This window comes from Panicum virgatum, chromosome 7N (assembly GCF_016808335.1).
Source record: "Panicum virgatum strain AP13 chromosome 7N, P.virgatum_v5, whole genome shotgun sequence".
In the NCBI taxonomy this organism is placed as follows: Eukaryota; Viridiplantae; Streptophyta; class Magnoliopsida; order Poales; family Poaceae; genus Panicum; species Panicum virgatum.
Window position 1 is genome coordinate 9,609,626 of NC_053151.1, and position 13,971 is coordinate 9,623,596.

The 13,971-nt window shown below is 47.3% G+C and overlaps 1 protein-coding gene across 1 annotated transcript; it reads left to right on the forward strand.

The window, feature by feature from the left end:
* Positions 1-1,308: 1,308 nt before the first annotated feature.
* Positions 1,309-3,173, forward strand: LOC120682164. Its single transcript, XM_039963932.1, has 3 exons — positions 1,309-1,519; positions 2,435-2,532; positions 2,629-3,173. Exons 2-3 carry the CDS (start codon positions 2,450-2,452, stop codon positions 2,756-2,758), a joined length of 213 nt encoding a protein of 70 aa, XP_039819866.1. The 5' UTR covers positions 1,309-1,519; positions 2,435-2,449; the 3' UTR covers positions 2,759-3,173.
* The last annotated feature ends 10,798 nt before the right edge of the window (positions 3,174-13,971 follow it).

Below are 13,971 nucleotides of genomic sequence, written 5' to 3' on the forward strand. Positions count from 1 at the left end.
CCGGTTGGTTGATTATTCCATACCTAGAGTACTAAATAGAGCTGCTATATATATATTTATATGAATTATTATATCATTTAATTATATATATTTCTTTGTAGCTGTTGATGGATGCTGGTTGAATTTCTTAATTATATGGATCCTTCTTAGTACTCAAGCGTATGATGTTACTTGTGTCAAGTGTTCTTTTTGTGTGTCTCATGCACATATATAGAGTAATATAAACTCAACGAGAGGCAAATAAAATTGTGATGTTAACTCGTTTAATTAATTTTATTTTCTACGTCACAGAAAAAGTATTCTTTTTTCAAGTAGTCTATGTATAACGGTCCCACATAGATAAACGACGAGTATCAATAGCGGACCATAACAACCGGTTTAACATGGACAAGTTGTGGTGATGCATCACTTATGGTAGGTTGGGCTCCAAGACTAATGAATTGTTGTTATAGTGTTCTTGATGCAATTGATATAGTGTGCTCAATTGTAGAACCTGTTATCTACAGAGTACACCAGCTGTATGTCCTTTACGAAACATGAAACACACGAGTAATGAACAACGAACGTAGGCTTGTTCAGACTTGTTGCAAACTTGCAATCATCGTGCTTTTATTTGGCCAAATTAATAAGCATGTGCCTAGAAAAACTTCCTAACTAATATATAATTGTAAACATTCAAGAAAAGTAGTATGTTACATTACACAAGGACTCGTAAAAACGTCAGATTTTCTTTTTCTTTTTTCCACCTCTCTCTCTCTCCCCCGAAACTTCTTTTTTCCACCTCTCTCTCTCCCCCGAAACAATTCGTGAAAAATTCCATGCTCATCGGGCAATTTGATGACTCATTAGCCGACTGCTTGCATAAACAACGGCTGCTTATAATTAAAGGTGGCGCAAAATGCACCAAACATACATAACATATGTACAGCCCACCACAACACAAACAAAGAAAAGAAAAGAAAATAGCCATTTGCCATATGGATAGAAAAGAACATTTATTTCTCCCTGAAAGAAAAACATATTCTGTGGTGAATATAAAATATGGGTAATAGTCCAGCCCATGATTTTGGGATTCAATTTCGGGAAAAATTCGGTCCCAATCGAATTGGGCGAATTTCGGTCGGTTTTCGGATAGATTTCTGAGAATATTCGAATTTTGAAGCACTAAATTTGTTTCGGACCCTTTTGAGATGTGTGAATTTCGGTGAGATTCGGTCAATTCGGTCCAGCCCACTATAGATTTGCATTCTAGCCCATTCCACAATTTCATTTGACTGGCCCAGCCCATTTACAGCCTAAACAGCAACTCCACAAGCCTGCACGACGCCAACGCCACATGCCCACACATCCCTTGCGCCGCCGCCGCCTCGCCGCCCGTCTCCCTGCCGCCGGCTGTCGTGCTCGTCGATCTCCCCGGCCGACAGCCGGTCCCCTTTGTGTGGCTTCCAGTCTCTCGCTGCTCTCCCTGCGCTGAGTAGCGCGACCCCCGGCTCCTCCCGTCGCGACATCGTCGACTCCGGTAAGTGGACGCAGCACCTATGGATCTTTCGACGTCGGAACCACATGATTAGGTGTGTGGTTAGGGTTCTGGGACCAATTCTGTTGGTTTTTGATTCTGGTGATCTACGAATTAGGATATCCTTCGGTGAGTTTGTGCGATCCGGTGGCGGTTCAAATTCGATCTCCGCGTAGAGCTCAAATCTAGTGTACCTTATATGGTCATTTCCCTTTTCTGGCTAAGAAACTATGCAATGAGCTACGTTATTTTCCAGTGACACCTTGTCCAATAAGACACAGGTTTTATGATCCAGGAAGCAGTGATTAAGTAGCTGCTAATATTAGTATGTTTATAAATTTGTATATGTGAAAAGTTTACAAGTCACTGAAACTTTAGACTTTACTAAGTTGGTCTCTGTTAACTGAATTGCAAGAAGTTCAGAGAACACTGTAAATTCGATGCTAAGCATCATGCACCTCATAATGAGCTTGTGACAAATACTTCATAAAACCTTCATTTGTCCTCAAAAGAGAAAATTGAGAGAAACACTATGTTTAATTGGTGATAAGTATGATTGAATTGTTGAATTCATTTGTTTCTATATGGTACTTCTCTTTTATGGCTAAAATGTGGAAGCAATTTGCTAAGCACTAAGCAACCACACTTTGTCACCCTAACCAGTATGCCGATCAGTTTCTTAGCTCTGTTGAGATTTTTCAGGTTTCCCAATTGCTCTCTCCAGTCACAAATAATAAGACATGTGATCAAATCTCTTGCAAGTAATTTTACTATAATGTAATTACAAAATCTTGTGAGGCGCAATATAGCTTTTACCTTCAAGTTGTCTAATGTTCCATTATTTTCTTGAGTCTTTAAAACACAGAGATTTTTGTGGTAATTTCTAGTCGGATGTATTTCTCTCCCTTATTTGTACAGTTATAAGGAGAACTCATGTCGAGGGCTCGCAATGCTTTAGTTGCCACTGGCCTGCTGATCTTTGCTGGTGCTGGTTTATCATTTCCATTCCTTTTCGTGTAAGTACAAGCTGTGCACTGTCTTTCACCATCATGAAACTTGGGAAGAAGAATTGGGCACTGAACTTTCTTTTTTAATCTGCACATTGTTTCCAGGAAATCAAAGAACAGGCCTATCATTGATTCATCAAAACCTCTGCCACCACAGGCCACATTCCGAGGACCATATGTGAATACTGGATCACGCGATATTGGACCTGATCCTACCAACTATCCCAAGAAGTGATGTATTCTTTCCTGACATTTGAGGCCTGTTCCCTTTCATCTCTTTGGGCAGATCACTAGGCACAACTCTGAAATAGTGTCATGTTAAGAATACCTTGTATTATGTGTGTCCTTATCATTCTTGGGTCTTGCGACATCTGTTTGTGCATGTGCCTTGACAATTAATTTTTTTCAGTATCTCCTATATAAAGAAGGGTGGATATTGAAGACCTTTTGGAAGTGCAAAGTTTGCTCAATAGGAAAATAGTATATATAAGAAGGGTGGATATTGAAGACCTTTTAGAAGTGCAAAGTTTGCTCAATATGAAAATAGTATATATACTTTTGTGGATGCATATGATTACTTGTAGATTTAGGAGCTCCATCTCATATATATACTATGCAGAACCAGAATAGCCATGTGAATTGGCTGTCTAGCACAATCTGCCGCCCTTTATGGTGTACAGACCTTATTCTGCCAGGTAGCTACTGCCCATTAGTATTTTTCAATAACAATCATTTCAGGGGCTAAAAGCAGTAGTCAGAGAATCATCTTCTGCTGGGCATATTCATCCTTTATCCAAGCCTACTGTGCTATATACTATTTGTTAAATTGCTTTTGAACATGGGAAATTCTCTTAATCCTGTCAAAATCAGATTGCGTTCTATGTTACTATTTTCCAATAGTAATCATCTGAGGGGCTAAAAGCAGTACAGTCGAAGAATCAACTTCTGCTGGGCATATTCATCCTTTATCCATGCCTACTGTGCTATATAATCTTTGTTAAATTGCCATTTTGAACATGGGAAATTCCGTTGGTTCTGTTGAAATAGGATTGTGTTTTCTTTTTTAACATTGCAAATGGGGCCTGGATATCCATAATTCTATATATATGCAAACAGCTGTGTGTGGCATGGATGACTTAGAAAAAGATCATGCACTGGCAGATCCAGGATTTGGGAAATTTGTAGTGGTATGGAAATAATTTCTATTCTTCTTTTACTATGCAGTTTGTCCCATGGTCTGGGTTTTTTTTTTCAAGCTAGATAATTTGCCCATAAAATCGCTCAGATATATATGTTCGAAAATATATAACAGTGCCTGTTAAGCTGCAACAAGTCTGGCAGCTACACCTAAGTTCCCAGTGCTATTATAGCTTGGTCCTACCAAAATAAGCAGTCTGTAACTCTGTAATCACATTATTTGTCGAGAAACAAATTCCTATTTGTCAACAGATTATGTAGCTAATTCAACGTCTCCAAAAATGGAGTTTGCCTCAGTCTCACGCATTGTTTGTACATAGATATGTATTTAAGTGATCATGTTCTGTTGCAGCAAGATTGAGCGTCATTGATGCTTGAAACTCTTGCCGATCTGTGTAATTTAATATCTTTTTAAGCAGCACTGAGTTCATTATGCACGTGGAAAACTGGCAAGAAATTACTTCAAAGTAAATGCTTTGAAGACAGAAGAGTGACTGAAGCCATTCGTCCTACCCCGTTTTACTCCATGGACAGAGAGAGTTGCAGTACTTAAACCGATCATATACTGCCATACGCGATGAGTACACTCAATGTAGACTACAAAACTTGTCTCCAGCTGAACACTGTCTATTGACAATCTCATCAGTCTTCACATCTGCCTCTGTGTGAGTAGTAGAGTATGGCGATGCATTACAAACAGCTTATATTTTCTGAAGAACATGTTGTAGGCTTGAGGGGCATCAGGGATTATGGGTCCATAAGCATATATATCATGCATGCTGGAATTAGAGACACATCTGCGTCGTTCCTACGGCATGTTGACTCCTGACTCCTATGTTTCCCCAATTTTCTTGTTTGTGGAATTTGGATGCGTGGTTATTGGTGGAATGTACCTTCGATTTCCCATGGTGTAATGAGTCTTGGAGAACCTGAATTCAGTTATTCGCTACCTTTTTCTTGGTCTGTTGAGCTAATCCTCCATGTAATATGTAGCACTATTGCCGATCTGAGTAATTTAGTTCAACAATTGGGTCATCCTTACATTCTTTGAACATTTCATCATAGCCAACAACAAATATGGCTGAAGGTATCACTCTAGAGGAGCTCAAGTTTTTAGTGCGTGTGAATTTTTCTGAATTCAAGTGTAATTTTCTGAGTAGAGTTGGCAATAGGGCTGCTCATGCTTTGGCCGCCTTGGGTTCTGAGTGCGTTGAAGGGGAAGAGCTAATCACTAGTTCTGTCCCAAGAAACGTCCATGTAATTGTCGCTGACAATTTGTCAGACAAGTAATGAGATTGCCAAGTTTCAAAAAAACAACAACAAATATGACTAACATCGAAATTCAGGCACATGCCTTCCATGATTGTAAGCTTGGGGCTTGTTTTGTTTTGTGTTTTTTTTTAAGCAACACAAGCTGAACGTTCTCGGCTCGGGCATTACAATGGAAACAATACACGCTTCCAGCAACATGGGGAGTGCTCCTCAACATGAGACCCCTACTCCCGGCGGCGTATATACTCTGGCTTTCTAGTCTTAGATTAGGTAGGTTAGGGTTCCTCTTGCTCCCGGCGGCAGTGCTAATCCCGGCGGCGGTGCTGTTCCCGGCGCCGATGCTGCTTCCGGCGGCGTTGCTCCCGGCGCCGTTGCTGCTCCCGGCGACGTTGCGGTGTGAGCTAATAATTTGCCTCCTCGTTCTTATCTCCGGTGGAGGGATGAGGGTGGCTGCAAGCCCATGGTTTCTTCCTGCTGAGGTGATTGGCGTTGGAGATCCTTCAGAGGAAGACTCATGGATGATTTTGCCTCTCCACGACTTCTCTAGTGCCTGCGACGGTGAAGGTATGAGGTTGTGGAGCTCTCTGTTTCTTCCTCTTTGCGAGGGGGGGGGGGAATCTTTGGTGTCCCCTACGGTGGACTCTTCTACATCCCTGTGGGTGCGTGGTTCGTCTGCGCCGCTGAGTCATTCAGCGACGGCAGACTCTTCTTCCGGTCGTCCGGTCGGCGATGGCGGACCTCTTGTTCCTCTCCTATCATGTCAAGGTGACGGCCGATAGGCATTCAGCAGAATCGATGCACTTGGTGGAGTACCGGGCATTGGCTCTTGCGGCTTTACCAATATTTGGAGTCCCTTGGCGTCATGGGAGGCGGATTTGGAAGCTGCAGGTGGAGACGATGGCGAACGAGACGCCGGAGAAGTCGAGGAAGATGAACAGTAGCTTTAGGGGCTTCTTTGTAATTTTCTTTTTCCCTGAGGTCTTGTTTGTAAAAGGTGGGGTGTACTGTGCTCTTATTTAATATATATACCTCCCCTTTCGCAAAAAAAAAAACACACGAGACCCCTACTTATCCAAAAAAAAGGAAAGAAAAACTCTACCGTGTGTCGTAAATGAGGGCACACGGTAGAGTTTTTCTTTGTGTCTTTGCCGTGTGACAGAAAAAAGCACACGGTAAAGCATGGATTTGCCGCGTGCTTTTTCTTGCCGTGTGCACACACGGTAAATAGGCTTCTTGCTGTGTGCCCGAGATATTGCACATGGCAAAGTAATGGGCACACGGCAAAGAAGAAGTTTCCGGTAGCGTATGGATGTGCCTCATTTCGGTTTTTTGAAAATATGCATGGGAGGTTTGCACCAAATATTTTCTGAAAGTTAAAGCTGCCTACGTCTGACTTTGTCCCACCCAATATTTTAAATAGCGAGTTATAGGATTTAGCGGCAGCTACTAAAAATGTAGATATAGCCCGCTAAATCTCATAGCGGCATCTCTCTGAAACCGCTATAGCCCCGCTGTTGGTGGAGAGTGCCTCCGGAATGGACAAACACCACAACAGTGAGGAAAGTGCGCACCAGACGAAGAGAACAACTCCAAATCTGAAACGAGGCTTCGCACAGTAAGAAGGATTCTCTCTCTATATTCAATGTGTCCCATCAATGTACAGGGGTCGGGTATTTATAGGTGACGGTTCACCTACCACCCTCTGTTATTACACTGTAATGCCCCCTAACAACTATATTCTCGGTATATTCTCAGGGCACAACCGTATTTTTACATCATTTAGTAGATTACATCCAGGACCCCTTCTGCCCATTGGGCCCATTACAGCCCATCGGGCCCAGATTTGCACATCATCATTCGGCGAACACAATCCCTTCGCGGCTTCTGAAGCGCTTGCTCTCCTACACCTTCCTTTGCTGGTCTTCGACTTCGCAAACGGCGCATTGGTCTTCGCCTCTCTTCGCTTGCCTTCGTCTTCGCCTTGGTCTTCGCCCTTCTTCGCTTGCCTTCGTCTTCGCCTTTGGCGCCTTAGTCTTCGCCCTTCTTCGCTTGCCCTCGTCTTCACCTTTGGCGCCTTGGTCTTCGCCTCTCTTCGCTCGGCTTGCCGAGCCGGCAGAAGACCTAGTCGTGGCATTCAAGTTGTGCGCGGGCCTTCGGTCGATGGCCGAAGGTGGCGCCCCCAACAGTAGCCCCTCGGAGTCGTCGCCCATCCTTGGAGGGACGATGACTTCGACTTCTTCTCCCGAAGCGCCACCCTTCGGGCCTCGACCGATCGTTTCGCGGACCGTCGAGGCCTGAGTCTTCTCAATTCACCTGCTAAGCAATGGACCAGACACTGAGGCGTATTAATAAATGCATTAATGAATTACTTAAAATTAATTTGACTTTTTCCTTCGACGCGTCGAACGAGGCGTCCGGTGCGAATTTCCGACATTGTCCTTCCACGCGCGCTCCCTCCGCGAAAATTCTGGAGGGGTAAAACTGGCTTTTCATGTCCCCCTCCTATATAAGTGAGGGTGCCCGGGCGGGGGAGGGTACGCTCACATTTGCTTTCCGGCGCCGAACTCTCTCGCTTCCTTCAGCCTTTGAGCCTCTTCGTCCCAGTTTTAGCTCCTTTCCCTTCGCTTGTGCTACGGCGAACTCTCCTGATCCTGCAATGGCTCCGAAGAAGAGAAAGTTCCCGCCTACCACCTTCTTCGGCCAGACGAAGATGACTCTGGCAATGCTTGGAGAAATGGAGAAGCAAGGAGTACTGACTCCTGGCCTTGGACGGGTTGCCCCGGAGACGGACACCTTCGCGAAGCCTCGAGAAGACGAAGTGGTCGTCTTTAAGGACTTCTTTCCCGCTGGGCTTCGCTTACCCCTCGATCCCGCTGTCGTCGACATCTTCGCCCGGTATGGCATCTTCCTCCATCACATGACCCCGAACTCTTTTGCTCCCATCAACCTCTTCATGTGGTTGTCGAAGACTTGCCGCATTGCTCCGACCCCTGAGAACTTCGCTCGGGTGATGCGGGTTCACTACCAGCCGAAGAGTATCTCCGTCTGAGGCATTGACGGCACATCAACAGAGATGGAGCCCCAATACGGGTGCTACACCTTCGCCTTTCAACAAACTGCTCCCAGCCCCGTGGGGGGCGTCGAAGAACAAATGGCCAGGGGACTGGTCTTCGTTTTGGTTCTATCACAAGGTGCCCCTCGACCCTGAGACGAAGCGCCACCCTCTGGTCACCCGAAAGCTTGGCAACTTGGGCGACACCCCGAAGGTGGACGTGGCCCGCGTCCCCGATCACGAAGCGTACATGACCGTTCTTCGCGGGGTGTCCAAAGTGCTTAGCATGCGTGACATCACGGAAGAATTCGTCGCATGCGGGTGCTTCCCCTTGAGAGAAGGCTGGACCATTTCCTCCTGGGCTCCTTCGGAGAAGGAAGTTTACGGGCTTCCAATGCCCAACTTCAGCGAAGTCTTCGGACTTCAAAAAGAACATAAGTTTTTTTTTGCGAAGGCGTTATGAAATATTGTCTTCGTCTTTTAGAAATTGATGCAGCGGAGGTGGAGACCCATACTGTTGAGATGCTCGGACAAGTGTCCGGGAATGAGTATGACTTACTGCTGTCCAAGCTTGCCAGTGCGCGAGGCAATCGGGTCTTTTCCTTCTTCGGGATCGAAGCCCCGCAACGTGCTGCCGAAGCTCTGCTCGCCGTTCAAAAAGCGGGTGGAAAACCTGAAGGCCCCGGTGGCATTACTACCACACTTGAGAAGAAAAAACGGAAGAAGAAAGGCTCCGGCCCTGGCGGAGCGAAATGATCGAAGCTTCTTGACTTTTTGTCTTCGTCGCCCCTTCGCAGCGCCGGGGACTCCGAAGACAATGTGGTTAAAGGGAGCCCCGCTGCTGCTACTTCGCCTCCTATCGCTGCTGCTCCCCTTTCGGCTGTCGCTCCAGGGGCGAAGTTCCCTCCAACCTTGGAGTACAGCGCCATGGAACCCGACAACGACAAGGAGCCGGCGCATGAGAACTAGTCCGCTTTCGCGGCCCCCGAAGCCCCGGTGAACACCTCGCCTGCAGTTCCTTCCTCTCCGAAATCGACGTCGATGTCCTCGGGTTCGTCGTTGTCGTCCAGCGGCGAGGACGTAGAGGGGTCCAGCGCTAGTCCCCAGAAGCATGCCGCCGCCCCTGAGACGGGCCCAACTGGCGGTGTCGGCGAGGGCAGCCAGCTTCCTCCTTCCAGGTCCTCTATTCGAAGGCCTGCGACGTCCACCTCAACAGAGAGCAGCAGCTACCATGTAAGCACCTCCAATTCTATTGAGGTGGCTGCCACTCTCGGGATGCCTGACGCGAAGCTGATCGGGGGCAACATCGTCGGCAGTCTTCGGTTTTCGAGCAGTGATCGGGAGAGGAGGTTCCTCGCCGAAGCCGGCTCCGCTTTCGGCTTTCCCCTTATGGAGAAATGCCTGATGGCCTCCGGAGTGAGCTAAATTATTCAGGACGTCGAAGACCTCTCTCTGAAGGCCTTCGTTGCTTCCTGCTGCGCGTCCCGTCAACTCAGGATCAACAACGAGTGAACTTCGCATTTGGCGGGGGTAGAGGAGCGCGTGGCTAGCCTCGAGAAGGAGAAAACAGCTCTTGAGGAGGCCCTCGTTGCCGCACGCGCCGAGGCGAAGAGCCATGCTGAGTCTGCCGAAGCCGCCCGGAAGGATGCTCGCGTGGCGGAAAAGGCGAAGGCTAGCCCTGAAAAAGCCAGAGCGGAAGCTGAAGAGGCCCGGAAGATTGCCGAAGACCAGCGTGCCCGCGGGAAGGATGTTGTCCAGCGATGGCGCACCACTATCAGCTCCTTCGCAAATTTGGTGCAGACTGACATGCACGGCCTGCTCGGGAAGTTCGCTATTGACCCCCCGAGATATCGCAAGAGGAAAATGTCGAAGTGGCGGAGCTCTTCTGTTGGATCTGTGCCTCCATGGCGATGGCCAGATCTGGCGCGGACTTCAAATGCGAGCTGTCCGCTACGGTTGCGGCACGTACTCTTAGTGTTGCCGTCTGCCGTTTGCTTCCAGCGGAGAGCAGCAGCTCTTCGACGGGCATCGTGAAGGCTCAGCTGCGACTTCTTCGGGACTCGTGTTTCGAATGGCCTTCGTTGGACTCCTTGCGCCCCGAATCCCTTTCTGTTCTGCCGAAGAATATCGCCAAGAATTTCACGAAGTACTTCCATGAAAAGGGGCAGGGACTTGTTGATGTGGAGCTGGAGCGCATGAAGGATCAGGTACCACTTCGCTTTTCCCAAAGTTCACTTTTTGTTATCGTCTTCGCTGATTAACATGTTTGACTTCTATTAGATTCAAGAGAAGGCTGAAATCTTCGCTCGAGGCTTCCTTGGCGAGGCTGAAGCCAGCAACTTGCACAGCGGCGCTCCCGCCAGCGACGAAGACGGAGCCCCTGGCTATGGCGAGGGCGAAGATGGCGGGGGGCAAGCGGACGATGTGCCGAAGACCGGCGAGGTGTGATGACCGAAGGCGGAGTGATTCTTTTTTGTAATAGTGTTGTATTGAAAACAAAAGTATCATTGTATCTAACGCCTTCGGTGTCTGCGCAGGACCTTGCGTTGGCCCGTGCGCGGATCACCGAAGGTATTGTTCCTTGGTGCTTGAAACGCGGGAATTTTTATGTTTCTAGTTTAACTTGGGAAAAAGCCCGTGCCCGTCGCCCTTGGCTTTCATTTGATGAGTTTTGGTCTGATCGAGAGCGCGTTTATGAATATCGGAACACCGATACGAAGCGTTTCTTCGCAGAATTTTAGCGCGATCCCGAAAAACACGCAAAAATTCTGTCTGAGCACCGGCTTCGCCGTGAAATAAAACGTCTTTTGGACACCGATAGGTTTTATAAAGCGCCCATGGGCCATCTAGAGCCGAAGCTAGAGCCTGTTGAAGACATGATTGCTCCGCATGAATTCATGTACCGTCGCCAAGGGATTTTTGACGAAGGCTCTTCTTAATGTTAAGGTGCCCTCGCTTGCAGGGGATGACTTTGAAACATTTCTTCACCGTACTGCCGAAGAGATAATAGATGTCGCGGTCCGCGAAGTCATATCTGACTTGGACCGCATTATCTTCGACGAAGAAACTTCAGATGTAACTTCATGAACTGGTTTTTGTGGATTCTTCGATTTAGCGCGAAGAGAATAAATTTTGTATCTTTCTTCGCTTTCATGCGAAGTATATATTTACATTTTCTTCGCTCTTATTGCGAAGTGTAATTTTTCTTGTAACGTGAACCGTGCTTTTTATATGCAACGAGTATATTTATGTTTCCTCGTTTTATCCTTTGACTGTGCAAATTTGTATTTTGTGAAGCGCCACCCCCACTTTTGCACGGGCGAGAGGATGAACGTCGCCGACGCCGCAGTCGAGCGTGTGTAGGTTTTGCGAAGCGCCACCCCCCCTTCGTTCGACTTGCGGGGGGCGATGAATTTTTATGTGCGAGATTTCGACTTTAGGCTTTCGCACAAGAGAATTTTACTGTCCTTAGGCTCTTCGCTCATGAAGATTTTTATGTCTTCGAACTTTTCGCCTTGGGCTCTTCGCTCACAAGGACTTTTCTGTCTTAGGCTTTTCGCTCATAAGGACTTTTATGTCTTCGAACTTTTCGCCTTGGGCTCTTCGCTCACAAGGACTTTTCTGCCTTAGGCTTTTCGCTCATAAGGACTTTTATGTCTTCGAATTTCTGCCTTGGCCTCTTCGCTATTAAGGGCTTTTTCTGCCTTAGGCTTTTCGCTCATAAGGACTTTTATGTCTTCGAAATTTTCTGCCTTTGGCTCTTCGCTCGCAAGGACTTCACTATTAAATTAGTTGGAAGTAAAGCTAAGGGGAGCAAAACCCCTATCCGGGATTGCACCCTGTGCTTACTTCTTTCAAGCGTTATCGCTTGCTTTATGCGCCGATGACTCCCCTCTTCGCTTGGCGAAGAGGGATAGACGCTTCGGTGCCTTCACCATGTTCCTGTTCCTGAGAGATTTTTCTTTTCGGGGGACCTTGCTTATATTTCACAAGGGGTTACACAGGGTTCCGCCTTGTTAAAAACCTCACACCTCCGACGTCCAGAGTGAACGTTCGAAGGCTTCCCCCGTGAGGAAAAGAGTACGGTCCCTTCGATTACATTGTGCAAATGTCTCGCAAATAGAAAATGAAATAAAAAATTGCGGAAATAAATGCTAAGCTATTGAGCCCCTTCGGTTATTTTTCTCCGCGGGCTTTTACATTATTCCTACACATAGTACTTTTGCAGCATATCTTTGTTCCATGAGTATGGGTCGTCGACGCCTTCCAGCGTGCGAAGTCTGCAGGCTTCTGGTCTCACCATGGAGGCGACAATGAATGGTCCATCCCACTTATTGTGCATTTTTCCCTTTCTGTTTGGCCTTCGGGATTCTGCGAAGCACAAGATCCCCTTCTTGAATCTCCCTGGGCTTCACCTTCTTGTTCTTCCATCTTCGAGTTTCTTCTTGGTATTTGCCAAGGTTGATTGCCGCTTGCATCTTTCCTGCCTCGATTGTGTCGATTGAAGGCTTTATGTCTTCCTCTATATTGTCTGTCCCTTCGGAAGTCCTCCAAGATTTGAGCTTGATTTCTTCGGGCGTGACAGCCTCTTCTCCATACAAGAGCTTGAACGGAGTAAACTTCGTGGTTCTTGACTATGTCGTATTGTGGGACCAAATTACCCTTGGTAGCTCATCGATCCACTTCTCCTTCGGCAGCTCGGTGATATTCTTCTTTATGCCTGCGAAGATGACGCCGTTGGCCCTTTCCACCGCGCCATTCGATTGCGGGTGATAGACCGAAGCGAAGCATAGCTTCGTCCTCAACTGTGTGGTGAAGTCTCTGAATGTGGCGCAATCAAACTGCTTGCCGTTGTCTACGGTGACCTCCTTTGGTACGCCGAAGCGGCATACAATGTTTTGCCAGAAGAACTTCCGCAAGGCTCCGGCTGTGATATCTCTGAGAGCCTTAGCTTCGACCCACTTCGAGAAATATTCTACTACGACTGCAGCATACTTGTAGTTCCCTGGCACTGTGGGCAAAGGCCCTACAATGTCGATGCCCCATCGAGCGAGGGGCCACACCGGAGGCAATAATTGCACTTCGTCTGGTGGAAATTTGCTGTACGGTGCATGCCTTTGGCAATTTGGGCATTTTCGGACCACTTCGTGCGCATCTGCAACCGCCGAAGGCCAGTAGAAGCCTTCGCGAAAAGCTTTGCCTACCAATGCCCTTGTTGCAATATGCGAAGAGCACATGCCTGCGTGAATCTCTTCGAGCAACTGTCTGCCTTCTTCGCAAGAGATGCACTTCAGGAGGGGTGCGCAGACACCCCCTCGATATAGGTTTTTGTTGATGATCTTGTAGTTGCGGGCACGAAGAGCCATTCTCTTTTCTTCCTTGTTATCTTCAGACACCCCCTCGATATAGGTTTTTGTTGATGATCTTGTAGTTGCGGGCACGAAGAGCCATTCTCTTTTCTTCCTTGTTATCTTCCGGGATGAAATGCCCTCACAGATAGGCCATTATGGTGGCCCTCCAGTCTTCGCTGGTTATGGCATTGATGAATTTTACAGGCTCTTCGGTGCAGTTGACAGAGCCCTGCTTCAATGTTTCAAAGAACACATCGGGTGGCAATGGATCGTATTGAGCTGCGGCCTTCGCCAGTATATCGGCTTGCTTGTTTTGTGATCTTGGGAAGCTTCGTATGCTGAATCCGAGGAAAAACTTCTCCATGCTTCGGACAGCTGCTAGATACTTTGCTAGCTCCGGCTTCAGTGCTCTATTAGATTTATTGATGTGCCCTGTGATTAGCTCAGAGTCGGATCTGACGGACAACCTTCGCGCTCCTAGCGCTCTTGCTTTGCGAAGACCTAAGAGCAGACCTTTGTATTCTGCAACATTGTTTGTGCACCCTTTGAAGTCAAGCCTCGCCGCATATTTCAGCT